The sequence below is a fragment of the Botryllus schlosseri genome, chromosome 12 (genome assembly GCF_051294905.1).
Source record: "Botryllus schlosseri isolate E-star chromosome 12, Bs_hap1, whole genome shotgun sequence".
In the NCBI taxonomy this organism is placed as follows: Eukaryota; Metazoa; Chordata; class Ascidiacea; order Stolidobranchia; family Styelidae; genus Botryllus; species Botryllus schlosseri.
In genome coordinates this window covers 668616-688346 of record NC_137247.1, presented here as the reverse complement: position 1 = coordinate 688346, position 19731 = coordinate 668616, and the positions used below count along the sequence as shown (strand labels likewise).

General features: G+C 40.0%; 1 protein-coding gene across 1 annotated transcript; it reads right to left on the bottom strand.

Annotated features, from left to right (window-relative positions):
* Positions 1-223: 223 nt before the first annotated feature.
* LOC145452689 (uncharacterized) lies at positions 224-17581 on the bottom strand. The gene is made up of 14 exons (XM_080330856.1): positions 16945-17581; positions 13176-13363; positions 9758-9840; positions 8940-9029; positions 8065-8242; positions 5324-5403; positions 5165-5270; positions 4454-4576; positions 4180-4321; positions 3003-3784; positions 2372-2730; positions 1484-1583; positions 1359-1417; positions 224-1232 (listed from the first exon to the last, which is right to left on the bottom strand). Exons 1-14 carry the CDS (start codon positions 17013-17015, stop codon positions 1122-1124), a joined length of 2472 nt encoding a protein of 823 aa, XP_080186982.1. The 5' UTR covers positions 17016-17581; the 3' UTR covers positions 224-1121.
* Between the last annotated feature and the right edge of the window lie 2150 nt (positions 17582-19731).

Genomic DNA, 19731 nt, shown 5'->3' with positions numbered 1-19731 from the left:
AGTGTAATGACTCGACTTGATTCGAGTCAAAGCTATTAAAGTAAAATTGACTTGCCAACTGGGAACCTGACTTGGTTACAACCCTGATAAGTAGCAGTGCAAGTCGTACGAAAACATAACACACTTGAGTAATCCGAGAGAGTTGATGGGTCGCATACTGATAGCAGTTCATCAGAAGTGGCTACTTAAAAAAACTGCAAAACTAACTAGGCTATCAACCACCTTCTGCAACGAATCATTTAGATTTATTTCACAATTGTGAACGACATAAAGTTACTGCATTAGCTCAAAACGTTGCAAGCGGTAAAACAGCACCGACGACTTGATAATAAGTTGAGTTTGAGAGAGCAGCTCGTGGTGTACAAGCAGGAAAAGGCGAATATAGATTTGTGAAAGGCACTCTTACGATATTTCCCCGCAATATCTGAAGGCAAAGAACACAGTAACAGTTGACGAAAGCGAACGACAGCTCGGTAACCGGCCTCGTATAGCGATGGAACAATAGAAAGGTATAAAAAGGGAACCGCTTCGTTACGACCAGGACAGGGCTCGAGTTCTCAAATCTGAAGCGAGTATTAATTTTAATGATTCGATTCAAGTAACGAGAGATCATTTTTGAGTACTGAAAATATTCGCTTCTTATTTCCACTAAGAGTTAATTTATCAACGAGTATTATAGTTTCGACACTATTTTCCAGCGTGGAAGCCTTAAAATCCCAATGCAGTACACCATTATCACAAAGTGCAATGAAATAGGTATGGTCAAAAAATAGCAAATTACCTTTAACTGTGATGTAGAACTGAATAAGAGGTACATATTAATACTGTTTTGAAATCATAATTAGCGATACTGGATTCGAAGCCTAATACTCGATCTTGCCCCGCCCTAGTCGCTAGAGAACTGCTGGAATATTGCGGAACTTGATGCGACGTAGCAAGAGATGATTGTCATTAGAATGCAGCAAATTGTCACGAAATTCGATTGCCGGGCCTCGGTTTGAATCGAACAGATTCGAATATCCGAATCGAACTTGTTTTCGAATATTCAAATCGTACATTTTTTTTCGAATACTCGAATCGAACACATTTTTCAAAATTTCGAATCTTTTCTCGAGTCCTGTCTACGTTTCTATGTTCGGAATCTCGAACTTTAGAAATTCGTCGATGTCGAAATCGAGGTCCTCAGCTTTCCGCTCCGTCTTCACGGTCGGTACGGAACCAGGCATCGATTGCTGTTAAATGCAATAAAGAATTCATTTTAATTCATCAATTCACAAAAAGATTAAGATTATCAATTTGGGTTTGAAGATCTTAAATCAGGTAAATCTGTGTCACGCCACAAAGCGAATGTTACTCACCGGGTAGGGTTGATTGAAACCGGGGTTTTGAGTCACTTGGTTCGGGAAGCGAGTTTGTTCTGTGAAACAGTAACAAAGCAGAGTTTTCTCGTGTTCGACTCACTATTATACGAACTAGAACTCACGAATCTGGTTCGGATTCGGCATGTTGCCTGTGGCGAGCGCGATTGCCTGCGTCGGGTTCTGATGCACGTAGTCCTGGATCACGCTCATGGGATTCGGGGTCTACAGGAACGGAATCATCGTTAAATTTGCTCTGATATCTCCTATTAATATTCCAGCGCAATTTCTAATATAGTATTAAAACATGTCCCCAAAGCAGTAAAAAAGACGCAACTACTCATTCGGTGTGTAAGCATTGCCTGTATTTGCTAGTGAAAAGTAAAGGTTAATACTCCCTAGTCCCTACACTTGCACCACCCATGATGACGTAAGATATATAGCAGAGTTGCGTTGAACTGAGTCGCATCCGTTTTACATTTTCTTACTCACCTTCTTACTATCAATGAATGTAAAAAAAAGTAATTAAGAACTAGTAGTATTTCTATGAAAGCGATATACATCAATATCGTGTTAATTAATTCGAATATGAAGGTTTATCTGAGTATCAACGTGAATTATGATATAGAAAACTTGAGTTAGCACTTGGTATGTAAGTATTATTGTATTCGGGTTAGAGTTTGGGGTGAAAATAGGCTTAAGGGTTAGGGTATTGGCAAGTTGAGATTAAGATAGGAATCGCCAAATGCCGAATTCACTGGAAATCGAGTAAAAAGGGGGTCAAAATGTTTAAGAACCTCTGTCCTCACCTAACACTGACCTTAGCTTTAAACAATGCGCTCAAATGTCCAAGGACCTAAGTGTTAACGCGTGAAGATACGCTCATGTTTACGGGGGAGGGTTGGGGTACGTTGCGAAATCCAGTGCCGAAATCACTAGTTACTAATTACCGGCTCAAAAGTAGCCCCAAATTGAACGTCTAAGCGCAATTGTCTCAAAACCTATGCGCATACCTGGAATTCAGTGGCTATTTTGTGCAGGTCGAACTGCACCGTGTTCTCCTGACATTCCAATCTCATGTCGAACTTTTCCTTCGAAACCATGTTCGGATCCGGACCCAACATCGCCATAATATCCTCCAACTCCCTCTGTTCGCGAGAGTTCGAGTTTGTGCTCGAAGACACTCTCGAACTGATCTCCACCGAATTCAGCAAGGACACGTTGTGTTTCGGTCGGGCCGTGAATGTTTCTCCATCAGGATATCCGTTAGCGTGACCGGATCTGAACCCGGGCCCGGATCCGGATCTGTTGATCTGCTCCATGAAGTTGCGAGTCGCGCTGCCGGCCGGGAATCGTTGCGGCTCGTGTTGACCTTCCCATGTTTTAGGCAATATATTCTCGGTTACAATTGTATACGACTAGAAGTAGTGTGGAAGTAGGGCAAGTAGCTAAATACTAATGGAAGAAAAATTAACGTCATGGATTTCTACTCAAGTAGAAAGGGCGATTTTTTAGTAAGTAAAAAGTAAGTATTCAAAGCCTATAGTTTGGCTCGGAAAACCGAAAACTGTTACATAGAAGTAGTTCAAAAACACAACCACTCAAGCAAGAATGCAAGGAAGCAAATCTACTCGAAGTACTCACCTTCGTATGTTTGAGGAACTTCGTGTCTGTGCTGTGGGTAATGATGCTCCCCGTACGGCTGTTGTTGCGTCACAAACTGCTGATGATGTAGGCGTGGTGGGTTCATCGCGTGATTTATTGGCGCCATGTTGCTTCTAACTGGGGCTTGTTGTTGTTGTTGTTGTGGCCAAGCTTGGTGTGGGTATTGGTCGATTGGAGCATTGTAAACAGGTTTGGGCTGAGTATACGCCCCTGCGACTCCATTGTGCTGTTGACTGCATCCGTTCATTGTTCTATATCCTTCATCGTACTGACTGGTGTCGATATTCTGAATGGGTGGGTGATACAATGGCGGGGCTTCGTCGGTTTCCAACAGACTTTCCAAGATCCTGTTGTATCCGGGCGAGTCTTGGCAATCGTGGTCTGAAAATCCGCTGTCTGAGGAGGTCCCGTTCGACTTTACGTTGTGATTCGAGTGATTGCTGACCGGAGAATCGTGGAACAAACTCTCCGGGCTCGTGTCGAAGTTTGTGACGCCGTTTCCGTATAAACCCTCTGATTTTATCGGTTGAATATTTGGCAATCCCTCAGGATAGTTGGTCATGTTCTGGTTCGACATTGCGCCGTACAAGGTGGCGTGGTCCACTTCTGGTTCTGAGATTCGAGCTCGCTTGTTCGAACTCGACTGGGGAGGTGGGCCCGATCCGATCGGGTTGACGGACGCGTACAGAGAGGCGTGGCCCGTGAAGTCGAAGCGGAATGCGACGCTGCGTTTCTTCAGATGCTCCTCGCCCTCTTGTTCTCTGGCAGGAAAACATACTTTATTAGACTTAGACTTATAACAGAATATACTTGACCAAAATTTAGACTAATTAGTACGAAAGCTTGCCAGTAGTTTAGTTTTAATGTAATTTGTTGATTGTTTCTGAGCTCTCATTTTAGGCAGATATAATTTTTGCTTTTCCGGAATGATACCATCGCGGGACCAGAATTGATTATACTTATACTTAGCATAGACTCCAACTTAAACTTAAACTTAGACTTTCTGAAAACGCTGCAGGAAAGCATTATGATGCGAAACGAGCCTAGCTCGGCGTAGACACATGTCCCATTCCCGTACTTATGAGCAGGGTCTACTAACCTGGGTCCAATATAATAAAGTCGTTAAAATTTGCCAGCTTCCAGCTGTTCAACTCACGTGATGGGCCGGTGCGTCGAAATGATGTAGTCAGGAACTCCTTTATTGAAAATAAGTCGCGCAGATGCTGTGACCCACTGCCACCGGTTGGCTCGGTGGAGTAACCTGAAAATCGTCATTCCACTTTCGCCCTGCTTCATCACTGGAAACAAACAAGAGGTGGATTTGGATTAGGAGCGGATACTGATTTAAGATTCATTCATGACATGTGCAGCAGATTAGAGTTGTTCAAAACGACTTAAGTCAAGCCGAGTCACCGAAAAATTGCACTCACGCTTGGTGTGGGCGTCCGCACAATGCATCATGTCCGCAGAGTGGATGAATTGATATCCTGACTGTTGGCAAAGCTCCTGTTCTGTGTAACCCAGCACGATGCGGCCCCTGTTCAAACAGCATTACGTCATTTGTGGGCCATATCGAAGGCCTCATGGATTTGATTCAGAATCGACTACCACTCATTATCAAGTTTTCAGAGTATGGAGGATTTCAAAGTTTAAATATATCCGTCGGAAATCTTCATGTATTAATATATTTCTTGACGAACATATTATTAAAATGTATATTAAAGATATGTGCCCAAAAAGTCGACGTCACATTGAAGAGAATTTCGATTTTTGATAACGCTGTGGGTCTATCACGATTTTACAGAAATGTCATTTCCATCAACGTTCTTTTGTACGCCTACTACACTTTCGGATGATGGGATACGACCAATTGAAGTTTGAACTTTGGAAGGTTTCTACACTGGAAAAAAGCATTGAAATTATAATTTTAGTTGGTGATATCAGTCTTAATGGAACGGGGCTTTTATTTCCAGAACTCAACTAGACTAATTTATATTCGATTCGGATTGAAGTACTCAGTATATTGTAATGTTCGTTTGTCGGATCCTAGAGTGCTTGTAGTCAGTTGTGTCTAGTCGAATGATCGATCCTAGAGGCGTGAGTCAGTTCCAGTGAATAGTTGTCAGTGGAGGTTCTGTAGCGGGTGAAGCGAGCAAAATAAACCAGCTCCGGCGGGAGCAGAGATCCGTCTTTCTGTCTCCGGTTCTGACCCGGAACGAGGCCCAGGTGTCCGGTGAAATGCAGAGCCTAAATACGGTTCACACATGAAATCGGTTGATCTGGAATTCCGAGAAAATTACCAAGAAACCCGAAGAGGTGTCGTGCAAGCAACGTAGTCGACAGATGAAAGACCGATGCAAATGACCATCTCTTGATAACTCTGGAATTACGCCATAGACAGAGTTAGTCGAGTAGGATAATAATCACGAGCTCACATTCGCTCTTTAGCAGCTTATTAAACCAAATCCTTGACCGCTTTTGAATCGAGAGTTCATATCACCATTCCAGAGATTCTACCAGTGTTGAGAACAAGTCACTACATTCGAGTCACAAGTCATATCGATTAATTGCGCATTTTGACCGAGTCAGGGCAAGTCACTCAATATTTAAGGTGGCTCGAGTCAGGTTAAGTCGAGTCAAGTTAAATTTCCGAAGTACGAGCCTGGTCAAGCTAATGGAAGTACAGATTGAGTCGCTATTTAATCTGCATCGACTGACTTATTTACAGTTTATTATGAAAATATGGTTGGCGGTACTAAACTTGAGTATTGCTTTCACAACTACATTCATTGCAGTAAAGAATTTATTAACTCGAAGACTTTTCGTGTGCCCCTTATCGAGAGTTAACGGCACAATAATAAGCATACAGAGAGAGATTCAAACGAAAACCAAAATGGCAAAGTATGACGTAATAATACAATAATAAAAAATTAATGCTAGGCAAAGTCAGCTGTACCGGTAGTCATAACAAGAGACGAGAGAAAATCAAATTATACTATAATACACCGAAGACAACACACAGACAAATAGCGGTATATATTAATGGGAAATTTTGAGATTATATAGAAACTCTTTCTGCCGACATAAATCCGGATTGGTCAATTTTATTATGGTTGACTCCAAGACAGACAGATGGAAGGCAGATCTGCATTTAGCAATCACAGTGAACATACTGTCATTGTAATGACTGGCACACACCGGGTAGTTCATTAAATGTTGACCAATTGCAGAGTTGAACGCTGAGACCTGGTTATAGGAAGCAGAGTCAACCGCTTCCTTACACCGACGAACAAGTGCAGATCGATCGATAGGCTTGTTTACTGACCTAATCGACTTAGGCACATGTTGGTTCACTCGTTCAGCCAACCGCAAAGATGTGCGACCCACATACCGACTATCATAGTGGCATTGGAATTTATATACAATATTACTTGTTTGTAAAGCAGGGAGCACATCCTTGCGAGTTTGAGGCATGAGCGGCCTAGTCATGAACACCACTCGGGTATTTAGCTTAAAATAGCACGATTGCACTGATGACCGGATTTGATTAGAAAAGCCGACTGACACTGACCCAAGCCAAGGGAGATGTATGTATACAGGACATTTGTCTGGTCCATGAATTCGCGGCTGTTTGAATTGCGACATTTTCTTTGTGATGGCAGATTCAATTACGTAGTCTGGATATCCATTGTCAATCAACATGGATTTGATTTTATCAATTTCCGCCACGAGCCGAACATCAGAGCATATCATTAGCGCACGGTGAACTAATGACGAAATCAAATTTAATTTCCGTTGTTTAGGGCAAAATGAGTCCCAGCGAATATAGTGACCGGCAAACGTTGGTTTCCTATATACGGAAGTAATGAAACCGAGGTTGGTGGAAAAGAGCAGATAATATTGTATATAAATTCCAATGCCACTGTGATAGTCGGTATGTGGGTCGCACATCTTTGCGGTTGGCTGAACGAGTGAACCAACATGTGCCTAAGTCGATTAGGTCAGTAAACAAGCCTATCGATCGATCTGCACTTGTTCGTCGGTGTAAGGAAGCGGTTGACTCTGCTTCCTATAACCAGGTCTCAGCGTTCAACTCTGCAATTGGTCAACATTTAATGAACTACCCGGTGTGTGCCAGTCATTACAATGACAGTATGTTCACTGTGATTGCTAAATGCAGATCTGCCTTCCATCTGTCTGTCTTGGAGTCAACCATAATAAAATTGACCAGGAGTCAACCATAATAAAATTGACCAATCCGGATTTATGTCGGCAGAAAGAGTTTCTATATAATCTCAAAATTTCCCATTAATATATACCGCTATTTGTCTGTGTGTTGTCTTCCGTGTATTATAGTATAATTTGATTTTCTCTCGTCTCTTGTTATGACTACCGGTACAGCTGACTTTGCCTAGCGTTAATTTTTTATTATTGTATTATTACGTCATACTTTGCCATTTTGGTTTTCGTTTGAATCCCTCTCTGTATGCTTATTATTGTGCCGTTAACTCTCGATAAGGGGCACACGAAAAGTCTTCGAGTTAATAAATTCTTTACTGCAATGAATGTAGTTGTGAAAGCAATACTCAAGTTTATTATGATTGCGAATGGGTATTGTATGAGACACCATCGTGTAGAGCAAGTTAGCAATCCAGCCATTTAGTCGAGATCGATTACTGGGTGACTTGGAATTGACACGTAAATTTCGCATCGAGTCACGAGTCAACCCACAGTTCTGAGACTTCGAGGCATCCCAACACTGTACCACGTCGCTCGTGACCGTTCTGCTCTTTTAGATATTTCATGCGCCACTTGAAACAATTCCACGGACAAAAGTGATGTAACCATACACATAAATCTACTTTTCGAATAAAATGTGTAAAAAGTAAGTGGTTTTAGGTCAAAAGCTGTTATATAGCAGAGGAGGAAGTAGGGCGAAACGGAGTAGTTTTTCCTTTAAGGAAAATCAAGTATGCCTTTCCTATTCTTGCACTACATGTTAAAGGGGGTAATTTATTTAGACTGCTTCTATAACACTTACGAGCAACTACATCAGGGGTCAACCCGTGCTTGACATAATCTGGATCTTCCGGAGGGTCACCGTCTTCCGGGGCTTTCTCAGCCCCAGGCCCCATCGGGTTCACTAGCATTTGTTTCATGAAAACTTTCCGGTCTTCGGTGTGGATCAGTTCCAGCATAGACTGGTAGATGACGTCGCTCTGGAAATGGCAATTGATGACTTTGTGTCGTCGGACAGCCCGACTACGGCCTGATTAGAGCCCAATTATAACCCGATTAGAGTCAGACCGATATTGGATTTTAGAGCTGATACCGATAGCCCGATATATTCAGAAGATCTTCAAAATATATGGCGTATAGCTTAATGTGCATTTCTAGAAATGCAGAGCATTCGTCTGAACAGCTTTACAGCCATTGCTATGCTTGGACATGAGATGTACAAGAAAGGCCGCATCTGGACACATGCAAACAGAGGACGTCAGTAGTGAATCGCTTCTAATTCATAAGAGTACTCAAGTTTTGATTTTAAACTACTAGCATGACTACGTCACAATTTCCAGTATTATTGTTAAAAAGACACCTAGAATACTGACTATTACTTGGAAATCGCCATTTTAACTAGTCCTTGGGTAGAACTGAACGTTACTTCTTCTACTAGAGTACCAACAATGAATACTTGATCACTTCTGCCTGTAAGCTATAAGAAACAGATGAATATTCCGAGTCTAGCAATCGCAGGTTACAGTTCTCTGGCTTCCTCCTAATATGTTTTGACGTCATGAAAATGGCCGATATTTTTACCTCCGATGGTCAATACCGATACTTCTTTCAAAGTGTGATACGAATCGATATGATCGGCGAACCGATATAATTGGTCGATCTTCAATAGTTACGTACCTGAGGAAAGCCGAGACAATCTTGAACGCTGGAAGTGATGAAAAATACGTTGAAGTCTTGAGTTACGACGATTATGAATCCGTCCAGTGCCTGGAATCAGTGGGATATTCTCAGCTTTTACAAATTAGATTGGACTTAGAATCATAGCCAGCAGTTTTTTTGTCTAAATTAGATTAGAATCATAATCACAGCTACACAGTTTTTTCCAAAATAGATTAGAATTAGAATCGTAGCCAACAGTTTTATTTATAACTTAGATTAGAATCAGAATCAGAGCCAACAGTTTTTTAAAATTATATTAGAATCAGAACTTTAGCTAGACAATTTATTTTCCAAATTAGATGAGAATCATAATTACAGCAATACAGTTTTTTTTCCAAAATAGATTAGAATTATTGTCATAGACACAGTTTTTCTAAATTAGATTGGAATTGGAATTGTAGCTACACAGTTTTTTCAATTTAGATTAGAATTAGAAGTATATCTACACAGTTTTTCTCCAAATTAGATTAGAATTATGACAGCTTTTCGAAGCTGGATTAGAATTAGAACTACTGAATTCGCAACATCTTCGAATTGAAGTCTTGAGTTACGACGATTATAAATCCGTCCGGAGCCTGTGATCAGTGGGATAATTTCAGCTTTAACAAGTTAGATTAGAGTTAAAATGTCTGAATTGGCAAAAAGTTGGAAATAGAATTAAATTAAAATCCAAATCATAAAGAAATGCAACAAAAATCAAGTTTACGTCCTATCCCAAGGATTGATTAAGGAAAACATGAACCCGTGCCTGGTTTGTATTCGAGTGCATCACTTACCTGCATGGCTAGTCCTGATTCGGATACATTCCCGGCGGGTTGCATCTGACTTTTAACCGGCAGGATGGGTTCGATTTCCTGGCCTGAAAAAAAAGTTATTAAGCAGGTTTAATATTTTGCAATCCGAAGTTAGTTTTGTCTCATGTCTAAATCCAGCTCAAAATTTGATTCATAATGGCTGAAATTTGGTCAGAAATCGCACGAAAATTGAAATTGATCAGAGATTTCATGTTCATCTCGAAATCCAAATTTTAAATTCAAATCCGTTCCAAATCCGGGCAAAATCGCAAAATCCAGAGTTAACTTTGTCTCTTGTCTAAATCGAAGTCAGAATTTGATACACAAAGGTGGACATTTGATCTAAAAGTAGCGAAATAATTGAAAATGATCAGAAATTTTATGTCACTCGAAATCCAAGTTAAGCTTTAATTAAAGTCCGTTCCAAATCCGGGCAAAACCCCCAAAACCAAACTCGTGTTCATCTCTGGAAGAGAAATTCTCCTGAAAGGTGCGATTGTGTGTTGAGATCGCGTGCGAGCGCGCCCGGCCGCGAGTTCTCTCTCTTTCATTCCCCGGGGAGTGAAGAAATATCTCACTTTTCTCTCCGAGACGGTTGAAAGCAGACTGCCGACAGATCGCTTTTCCAGAGAAAGCAATCGCTTTGAAATACGCGATAGAATGCCGCGGATTGTTTCCGGACACAAAACCAATTCTGCAAACTCTCAACTTCAAAACTTTATCCACTCCGTGGGATGTACGATCATTTTGAAGATGTATTTAAACATATAATTTCAAATATTTTCAGTTTTGATACGACTTTTGAACATGTTTCAGCCCCATTACCGGACTGGGGCTTAGATTAAGACATAGGCCTACTAAATTGAACATTTGGATTTATACATGATACCAATATTGAGTGATGTATTCATATTGATATAAATCCAAATATTTTCGGCTGTCGATAGCCCCTGACGAGTGGAAGCCGGCAATACTCCGGTTTGATTCAACATGAATATATTATTCGGTTGCACATTGAAGTGCTGTACCTCTAAGAATCTACTCGGATACGAAATTAATTCTAGTTCTAGATTTGGAGCTAGATTTAAATCTGAGATCTGTAGGGCGGAGGACTTGAACTGACAACCGAGACGTGAATATTGCCGTTCCGTACCCGGTCTTCTTTGTTGACGCAACAATAACAACAGTGCGATGACTCATTTTAAACAACCGGGCCTGTTTGCATCGACACGCGGCGCTCTGCTTAGGTGAGTGTCGCTGACATCGTTACTTATCTATACAAATGCAATCTATCTATGATTCGATCGAAAAGAAGTGTAGAACTATTTCACAAATAAGTTTAATCAGTCTTAGTAGGCAAGTAGAATAATGTAGTTGTCCAATTCTGAACTGATCACACCCTGCATTCAACGAATGTTATTTAGAAATTAGTGTGTGTTTTGTTGGGATGAATAGAAAAATTCCACTCATCATAACACAAATTAGTCAAACCTCATCCCCCATCGACATGTTCATAAATACTCAGATCATAGGCAGCCATCAATATTACTCAACCTCGCCTATCGATATATCATTTATCTTCATCACTAATATTTTTGTTAGCCCGCATTTCTTTCCATCCAGTGTGAATGCCTCTTAATTACATCGAATAGGCCAGGGACGGGCAACATACAACTCTCGGCCCGCAGACAGTTTTCGGTCTTACATTTGGTCTTACAATATGGCCCGCGGTCTGTCTCAATTCTGCACTAATTGCTTACTATGTCAAATTATAGTGAATGTAGGTTATTCTATTTTTTCGGGCACATATAATAATTATTGCTAGTTATTCTTTAGTTATTTGTTTTATTTGTGTCCAACATGCAGCCAGAGTTCAAAGAACCGGTATACAGAATTGTGATCGACCATAGATGTCTCATTGACTTCAACAGCTACATTACGTTATTAAAGTCATTGAATACTGTTTTGATCTCTATGCTTCAAACTTGAAGTTTACATTTAACACGATTATTCCTTGTATAGGTGGATAAATACGCGTTCAATGTATCGATTCAGGAATCCGGCCCGCCAAGTACTTCTTTTTCCCATATCCGGCACACCGACCGGAGAAGTTGTCCGCCCCTGGCCTAGACCCAAGTGAGTGTCTGATTTCAAAGACTACTCCAAGTCGTTTTAATGAAATTAGTAATAAACTGATACTGATACAACTCCATTTGGGGTGAAGGGGGTCAGAAAGAAAGAATCGTGTCCGGGATTGCGATAGTCTGGACGGAACACTTTTTTTCTTAATTTTCGCCGAATCATTGCGTCTGATGAAAGCGTTTCCCAAACTGCCCGAGGCGCTGTTCGATTCTACGCGGCAATCTCATCATTCGACAGCGAAAAACAAAAAGTTGAGTTTTACGAGCAACCATCCAGTAAACCCGCGCATGCGCCGTCGTATTACAAAGGAAACCAAATCGTGATCGGAGGATTAAGAGGTGGAAGCGAACTGGAACGAGGCGCCCTCACGCGTGTCCGGTTTAGAATATCACAGACACTTTCGTGAGATGCAGATCTTCAATATTCGATCGAATGATATATTCATATTGCAGTAAGCCAGAGTATTTTCTTTGAATATCACAGCTAACTCTTGAAAAGAAGCACCCTAAAACTCTTCGAGTTCAATATATGTATTACTACTGTACAATGGATGTTTTTAAGGGAAGCAATATCACAGGTATTAAAAGCACTCGTGTAATTTAATATTCAAAGGTACATTTAGCTATGTCACATACTTTTAGTGGCACATATGAAGTGGATACTTTCAAAATCGTAAGAGGCATCTTAGCTACGAAACAAAATGTTTGAATAATATAGTGATATTGAAATAAACCGGGATATTTTCGGCTGATACTCGTAATAGTCAGTAACTAGTAGAGAATCGGAAATCACATTGTATATCAATAATCGTATCAAAATGACCGCATAAAGCAATTTTCGAAAATCGTATTCACTTAAACGCGATACGAGAGCTATTTCACCCCAAAACTTCGTTCTAATATATTCATATATTAACATATTAACATAATGTCGGCTGAAACTCTCCGGCGACTAGTAGAGCATTCAAAAGAACCAAATATGACGTCACCGGTATGGAAAATTCAACTAATCGAGGACCAGCCGACTTAAACTGAATATACTATACTACTCACGAACTGTGAGTAGTTTTAGTTGGCACGGATTAGGTTCATGATATACAGTGTCCTAAATTCGCGTTCTATTCACGAACAGCATTTTAAAGAGCTTCTTGAAGGTGCAGAACTTCAATATACTGTTCAATTAAAAGCTTTCTGAAAGGCAAAATTTCCCAGATTCTCTGCTAGTCGCTGACGAATAATGAACAATCACTTTCACTCACTTTGCGAATAGCTCTTGTTTCGCAGATAGGCGACAGACAGACGCAGGATGGAGAGCTTGTCCAACTTTTCCACGACATCTCGCGGTAATGGAATCAGCTGCGAAAGTCGCTCTAATTCCGTGTTGAGTCTGTCCCTGTGTCGCTTGCTAGGGTTTGACTTCACGACCGCTTCGGCAGCATTGTGTTTACTGGAAATACAACATGTCGGTTTGTTTGTGTGTATGTCAATGTTTGGTGTCGCACGTAAAGTTGGACAGCTCGAAAATTGCGAGCTTTTGCAAATTAGAAAGAAACTATAACAAAAATCAAGTTAAGTCCATATCAAATCTGAGTTCATATTCATGAGCACGAGAATGATAAATGTCTTCAAACGCAGCTCGGTTCGTTTCGCACTGTACAGTTCTCATGTAGGCTAGCATGTACAGGAAAACCAGAAATGAGGTTTAAATTAAAATTGGAGCAAAGAAACATTTCACAAATTAGCATGAAACTAGATTACTATAGTATTTCGTTCAAATCAGTCTATTTATAAACTAGAATTAACTAGTAGTCCAAGTCTGATCCAACCAAAGCATTGAATTTCATTCCAAGATGGCGTCGGTCACATTCTCGTGCCACAACGCACTTAAGTCCCGCGTTTTATCGCGTTTCCATCTACACAGATCTCTCCTAATGATATTTTAATGGCCTCGGACTGAAATTTGACTCGAAAATTTCAACTTTTCCAGCGCAAATCGAAGCCTTCGCAAATTAGACGAAAGTCCGAGAAAATTCCATCCGAAAAAGAATCGCAGGGCAGCGATAGGCCGGAAAGTCATTGTCTAACGATAAAGGATTCAGCCGCGCGCATCGTGACGAATAATGCCGATGCATTTCCGATTATAGAATGGCGTCACTCGGATTTGAATTCAACTTTCTGACTATTTCTTTGAAAGCCAAGCATGAGATTATAACGCAATTAACGTTCGGTATCGATCAAATGGACTCTGCTAGAATTTTATCTAGATCAGGTCAATCTGGAACCTTCATTTGTGACAGAGTTCGGTTCTGTTTCGATTTCAAGATTGGAGAAGCAGATTTTCACGCTTTGCAAGCTACATATTTTATGGAGATGTAAAACTTGACAAGTACTTTTACCTTTTACTCAATTTTAGTTTAAATTTTAACATTTTTGATACAACAACAAACAATAATATTCATAGTAAAGCAATTCGACTGAGTCCCATCACTTGGTAATATTAATATATTGATCTTTTCCATATTGAATTTTTGTACTTCTAAAATCCTTCTGTTTTTCAATAATCTATTCATATTTAGTGCCCCAAGCTTTTCACAGTTCAGCTGTAATAAATACATTCCAATGCTACATGGGGTGAAATTTCAATTTAAAATATGGGAGACAAGGAGCACACACAGTTAATATGCCATATGCGATTTTTAAACGGCACACAAATTTATTTTAGCTTGCATACTGCATAGATTGGGTTGAAGAATAGTAATAATTGAATACAATTGAATAATATGTTCATAATGAAATAAACCCCAGTATATTTTCGACGGTTGATATACCATGTTCTTTTCAAATCTCTACTAGTTGGTGACGGTTGCCCCTGACGATTGTCAGCAAAAAATATTCGGGCTTATTTCGATATTAATGTATGATTCAATTGTGTATCTAAGTTGCATACCTCTAATATTCTCTTCAAAGCGAAGCTAAAGTGTGTTGTTCGAATGATACACTAATTTTTTTAGTTGCCAATCGTGATAATTCCATACTCAAGCACAGAAAAGTGAAAAAATGCGACCCTTTACCTACATAAAGAAGGTTGGGACTGACGATGGTTGACAGAACCTATGCTTAGCAAGTTCTTAATTAACGATGGTAGAATTTCGTACCGGATTGTATACTAGAGTACATTATGTTCATGCGACTTTGATATAGACAGCATTATAGGAAGGGTTGAATCCGCTGTTTTGTAACCAATAATTTTCTGACACGCCTCAGGGTACAATGCTATGAATGTGACGTTTCTGTTCAACGGAGCGCGGCTACACTTCGAAAACAAAGTCTTAAGGGAAGGCTTGCGTGCGAGAGACCGCGCAGTGTGTTCATTATGCGTTAATAATGTCGGTTTCTCAAAACATTGTTCGTTCGCTGTACGGCGATTGAATCACCTGTGTTAGCTCAGCCCTCAAGTTGGGTTTTAATCGAAAAGAAATTCCCTTTTCATGCCCGATTTTAAATATTAGTTTTCGAAAATACACAAATACAAATTCAGACGCTATGACCACAGAAACTCATAATACAGCGGAATAACACATTCATATTTAATACCCGATGCTTCGGGTAATAAATATGAATAAATTATTGAAATGAATGAAGGCTATTTTCATGCATGGGGTCATTGTCTACGGCAAGTCGTTTCGATACTATATTTTCAATTTTATTGCAATATTGTGGTGTTTTGAAATGACTAATGTCATTTGTGTCAGGGATTGTTCGAAATATCAAGCCCGGCCAGTGACTGGAGTCACAATGCTAAAATGACTTGACTTGACTGCGACTCAAAACTCCACATATGGGAAACGTCGAGTCAGTCGTGACTCGTAGATAAATTTAAGAAGTTAATTCTTAATCCATCGCATATTCTGTTTCCTTGATGTCTCAGCGAACCTAAAATGATTACGTAATCAATCCCAACCCTTTATTTACAGGATTACCATTCCATTTCGTTGGTACAGAGCTTCATAATACAATTGAACAATATATTGATGTTGACATTGAACCGACTATGTTCGCCTGACACTCGTAAGTGGTCAATCGTAAGCAACTAATAGATTACTTGAACATTACTTGAGTATTATACTTGAGCAGTAGTCCCCAGCGATTGCCTCTAACGAATGTCAGCTATCTTGAGTCATATGCGGGAATAAATATGTTTTACGAGTGATAGTTGTGGATTGATTAGTTCTGGAATGACAATGTATATATATTTTACGTGATTTCTCGGAAGACAGGGGTGCATGCAACATCAAAAGCGCAAATATTCTAGATCAGTGGTTCCCAACGTGGGCGATTTGGCGGTCTAGGGTGGCAAAAATGACGAAGGGGGCGATAGGGGGGTGAAAATTGGTAAAGGGGGCGATAGGGGGCGAAAATTGCGAAGGGGGCGATAAGGGGGCGATGACGCGTTAAAACGGCTATATTGGAGTCAAGGCGGAGAAATAACCTTTTTTTTTTAGTCAACCCACCAAAATTTGGTTGCAAAAGTGTAAAATTCGACATAGTGCCGAAAAGTTGACCTTTTTTTTTTGGTCAACCCGCCGGTGATTGCAGTTTGTATGCCCATTTTTCGGTTCACAAAATTTGGGGGGCGACGATCGGTGTTGACCTTGAAAAGGGGGCGATGAGTCGAAAAAGGTTGGGAACCACTGTTCTAGATCCAGTTGTACGGTATTGCTAAAAATGGCTTTACGACGAGTTTTCCTACAGCCTTCAAGCTGCAGTTCAGTCGCTTGCAAAACAGTAAATTTAGCTTAGAGGATATAGGTACACGTGCGTACAGGACTACAGGCATAGCATCGTGAGCAGCATCCTCAACTACTTACGCAAAATCCCGTGACTCATATCGTTCAGAAATAGCTGTATCATCTAACTAAATGATCCAATCTCTTGCACAGATATCTGCCATTCTCGTGCTTATGAGAATTAGCTCTGATAGTATTTCGTGCTAATACGAAATTTAAATAGGAAGAACTGTATACTCACGGTTTAGGTTGAGGTCTTTTCCTCTTCTTGATCGCGTATTGCGTCTGATTCGTCGACACTTGCAGTGACATTCTCGCAGCTGCTACTATTTCCGATACTTGCGACTATATACGAGTTTCTCGAGGTTTAGTATAACATTCTGCATGGAAGTTTATTTTGTAAAAGTGCTCATTCGACGTGACGTCATATTACATTTTTGCTATTTCTCATCTTTTTCGGAGCCACGCAATTCATGTATTCATGTTATTCCATTGCAGACTGAATTTCTGATCTCTCAGGATAAATACATTACTACGACTAGCAATAGATTACTATGAGCTCGTTATATATTAACCTAGCTTTAATTGTTTGTTTTTCTCGTACAGGCGACTCTGATCGATCGTGTAACTGTTTCGAGCATCTATCAACACTACACCTTACTGCGTCGCCAAAATCGTAATTTCTGGTCAAATTCTCGTCAAGTTTTAACTGAATGCGAAACTTTGGGAGATTCTTGGAGGTTCACTTCGATATGCAGTCGCATAATATATTCATATTGAAATAAACCCGAATATTTTTCAGCTGATACTCGTCAGCGACAATAGTCTGAGATTAGCAGACAGTGGAAAGGAACGATAGAATATTCGAATATTGGGGTCCATTTCAATACTATCCAATACTTTACTAAGTTCTGTACCTGTAACAGTCTCTTGAAAAGAACATTGTACAATGTACAGTGCATCAACGTACGTAAAATTTGTAGGTTATTAGGATTACCATCAACGATGTAGATTTAAATTATAGCCAGCACCTTTGTTCTGTGATATCAAACCTGCATATAAACAACACAACTCCACCATACAATTGAAAAATATATCATATTGAAATAAACCCGAATAGTTTCGGCTGGCACTAGTCAAGAATGATCGTCAGCAACTATAGCAAACAATTTAAAGAACATTATATATCAACATGTGTATCACTAAGCGTGAAATTTATAATTATTACTAGAAAATACATCGATTCAACTTAGAGCCAGCACTTTTGGGATCACAAACTTGTACCAAAAGTCCCGAATCTACGTTACTAGAATTGGCTGCCTGTAGAATCAGATTGTATCAACGCAATTTCAACTTTGCCTGAAGCTTTCACTGCATTCTTAGACTTCACTTCAAACCATTTAGCCTTTCAATCGAAGCGCACGAGTGATGTGAGCCGTTAATGACGTAGCATCGAGTCGAAAACGTATTGATCTGAGCTATTCAGGAAACACTGAAACACAACTGCTGTTGTTCTGTCAAAACTGTTAATCCAACGAATACGAATCGCTGTCTATGGGGCGAACTGTCGACTATTTGTCGGAAACGCCTCGCCGTAAAGCTGTCACGGAATAGGTGAGAGCGATCGGGGTGAGAGAAGGGAAGAAAGAGAGAAAGGCGAGCGATCTCTCCTATCTCAATTGTTCCCAAATTGTGTGTTTATTTTGCCGGGGAAAGTGATCGCTCTGTTTGCCTAACTTTCGCGAACGCAAAATCGTCTGACTTTGAGTGAGATCTTACCCGGCGCGTTGAAGCTTCGTAGACTTGTACAGACTACTGCAACTAGAACTGGAATATTCACTTTTTAAAAGACGCAACTAGAGCTAGAACTACTCGCTTTGCCCAGTTGACTACTGTAACTAGAACTAGAACTACTCCGATCTTACCTGACATTGCACGTTGAAGCCTCGCATACTTGTACAAACTTCTGCAACTACAGAACTATAAATATTCACTTTTCAAAATCCGCAACTGCATGGAGCTACTCACTTTTCAAAACTAGAACTGTAGATCTATAACTATAAATACTCACTGTTAAAAACTCGCAACTACACCTAGAACTCGAACTACCCACTTTTCAAGATTAGCGACTAGAACTACAGTCACTTTTCAAAATTAGCATCTTGCACTAGAACTAGCCACATTTTAAAATACATAACTAGAACTAGAACTAGAACTAGAAAACCCGAAACTGACACTAGAACTAGAAACTACTTACCTCTCAAAATCCGCAGCTACAACTATAACTATAACTACTCATTTGTCACAATTCATAAATAGAACTAGAAATAGAACTATTCATTTTTCAAAATCGTCAACAGAACTAGAACTCACTTTTCAAAATCCGCAATTATAACTAGAACTAGAACTACGCCCTTTTCAAAATCCGCTACTAGAACTAGAATTTTCACTTTTTAAATTCCTCACCTAGAACTAGAGCGAGAACTTTTCTGATCTTACCTTACAAAGCGTCGAGGCCCCACAAACTACTATACTGCAAGTACTGCAATGAAAACTGCTTGAGTATACTTCGAAAAGTGGTAGCAATTCGTTACTGACCGCCTCTGATTCAAGGCAATAAGTATGAAAATGAATTGGGCATTTGTTAGGCGAGGTCGATATATCATATGATGGTCCGGTAATCTCGAGGGCTGTTTATTGTTTTCTGTTTGGCCCGAGCTCACGGGAATGGAATCCCCAGTTAACATTCATTCTAACCAACGTAAAAGTCTGAAACGTAACTAAACACTGACCTTATTGTTAGCAAAGAAAGCAACATGCAATCCGACACGTTACGAGAAAACCAGTTTGAAGCGTTTGGTACGAATTTCTCCTCACTCTTAAGCGACCTTATTCATCATCTTTGTGACGTCACACATACACATATACACACACACACACATAGAGATAGATAGAGAGATAGAGATAAAGAGAGCGCAACCGTGCCAATTAATAGTATACATTGAGTGCAATGTGATATAAAGATAGA

What these genes read in the sequence shown, in the direction of transcription:
- LOC145452689 (XM_080330856.1), bottom strand. Translation starts at nt 17,015, where the DNA reads ATGTCACTGCAAGTGTCGACGAATCAGACGCAATACGCGATCAAGAAG. An exon ending in ATTGTCTCGGCTTTCCTCAG is followed by an intron (nt 8,243 to 8,939) that starts GTACGTAACTAT and finishes TGCCATTTCCAG; the next exon opens with AGCGACGTCATCTACCAGTC. An exon ending in TGCGGACGCCCACACCAAGC is followed by an intron (nt 4,322 to 4,453) that starts GTGAGTGCAATT and finishes GTTTGTTTCCAG; the next exon opens with TGATGAAGCAGGGCGAAAGT.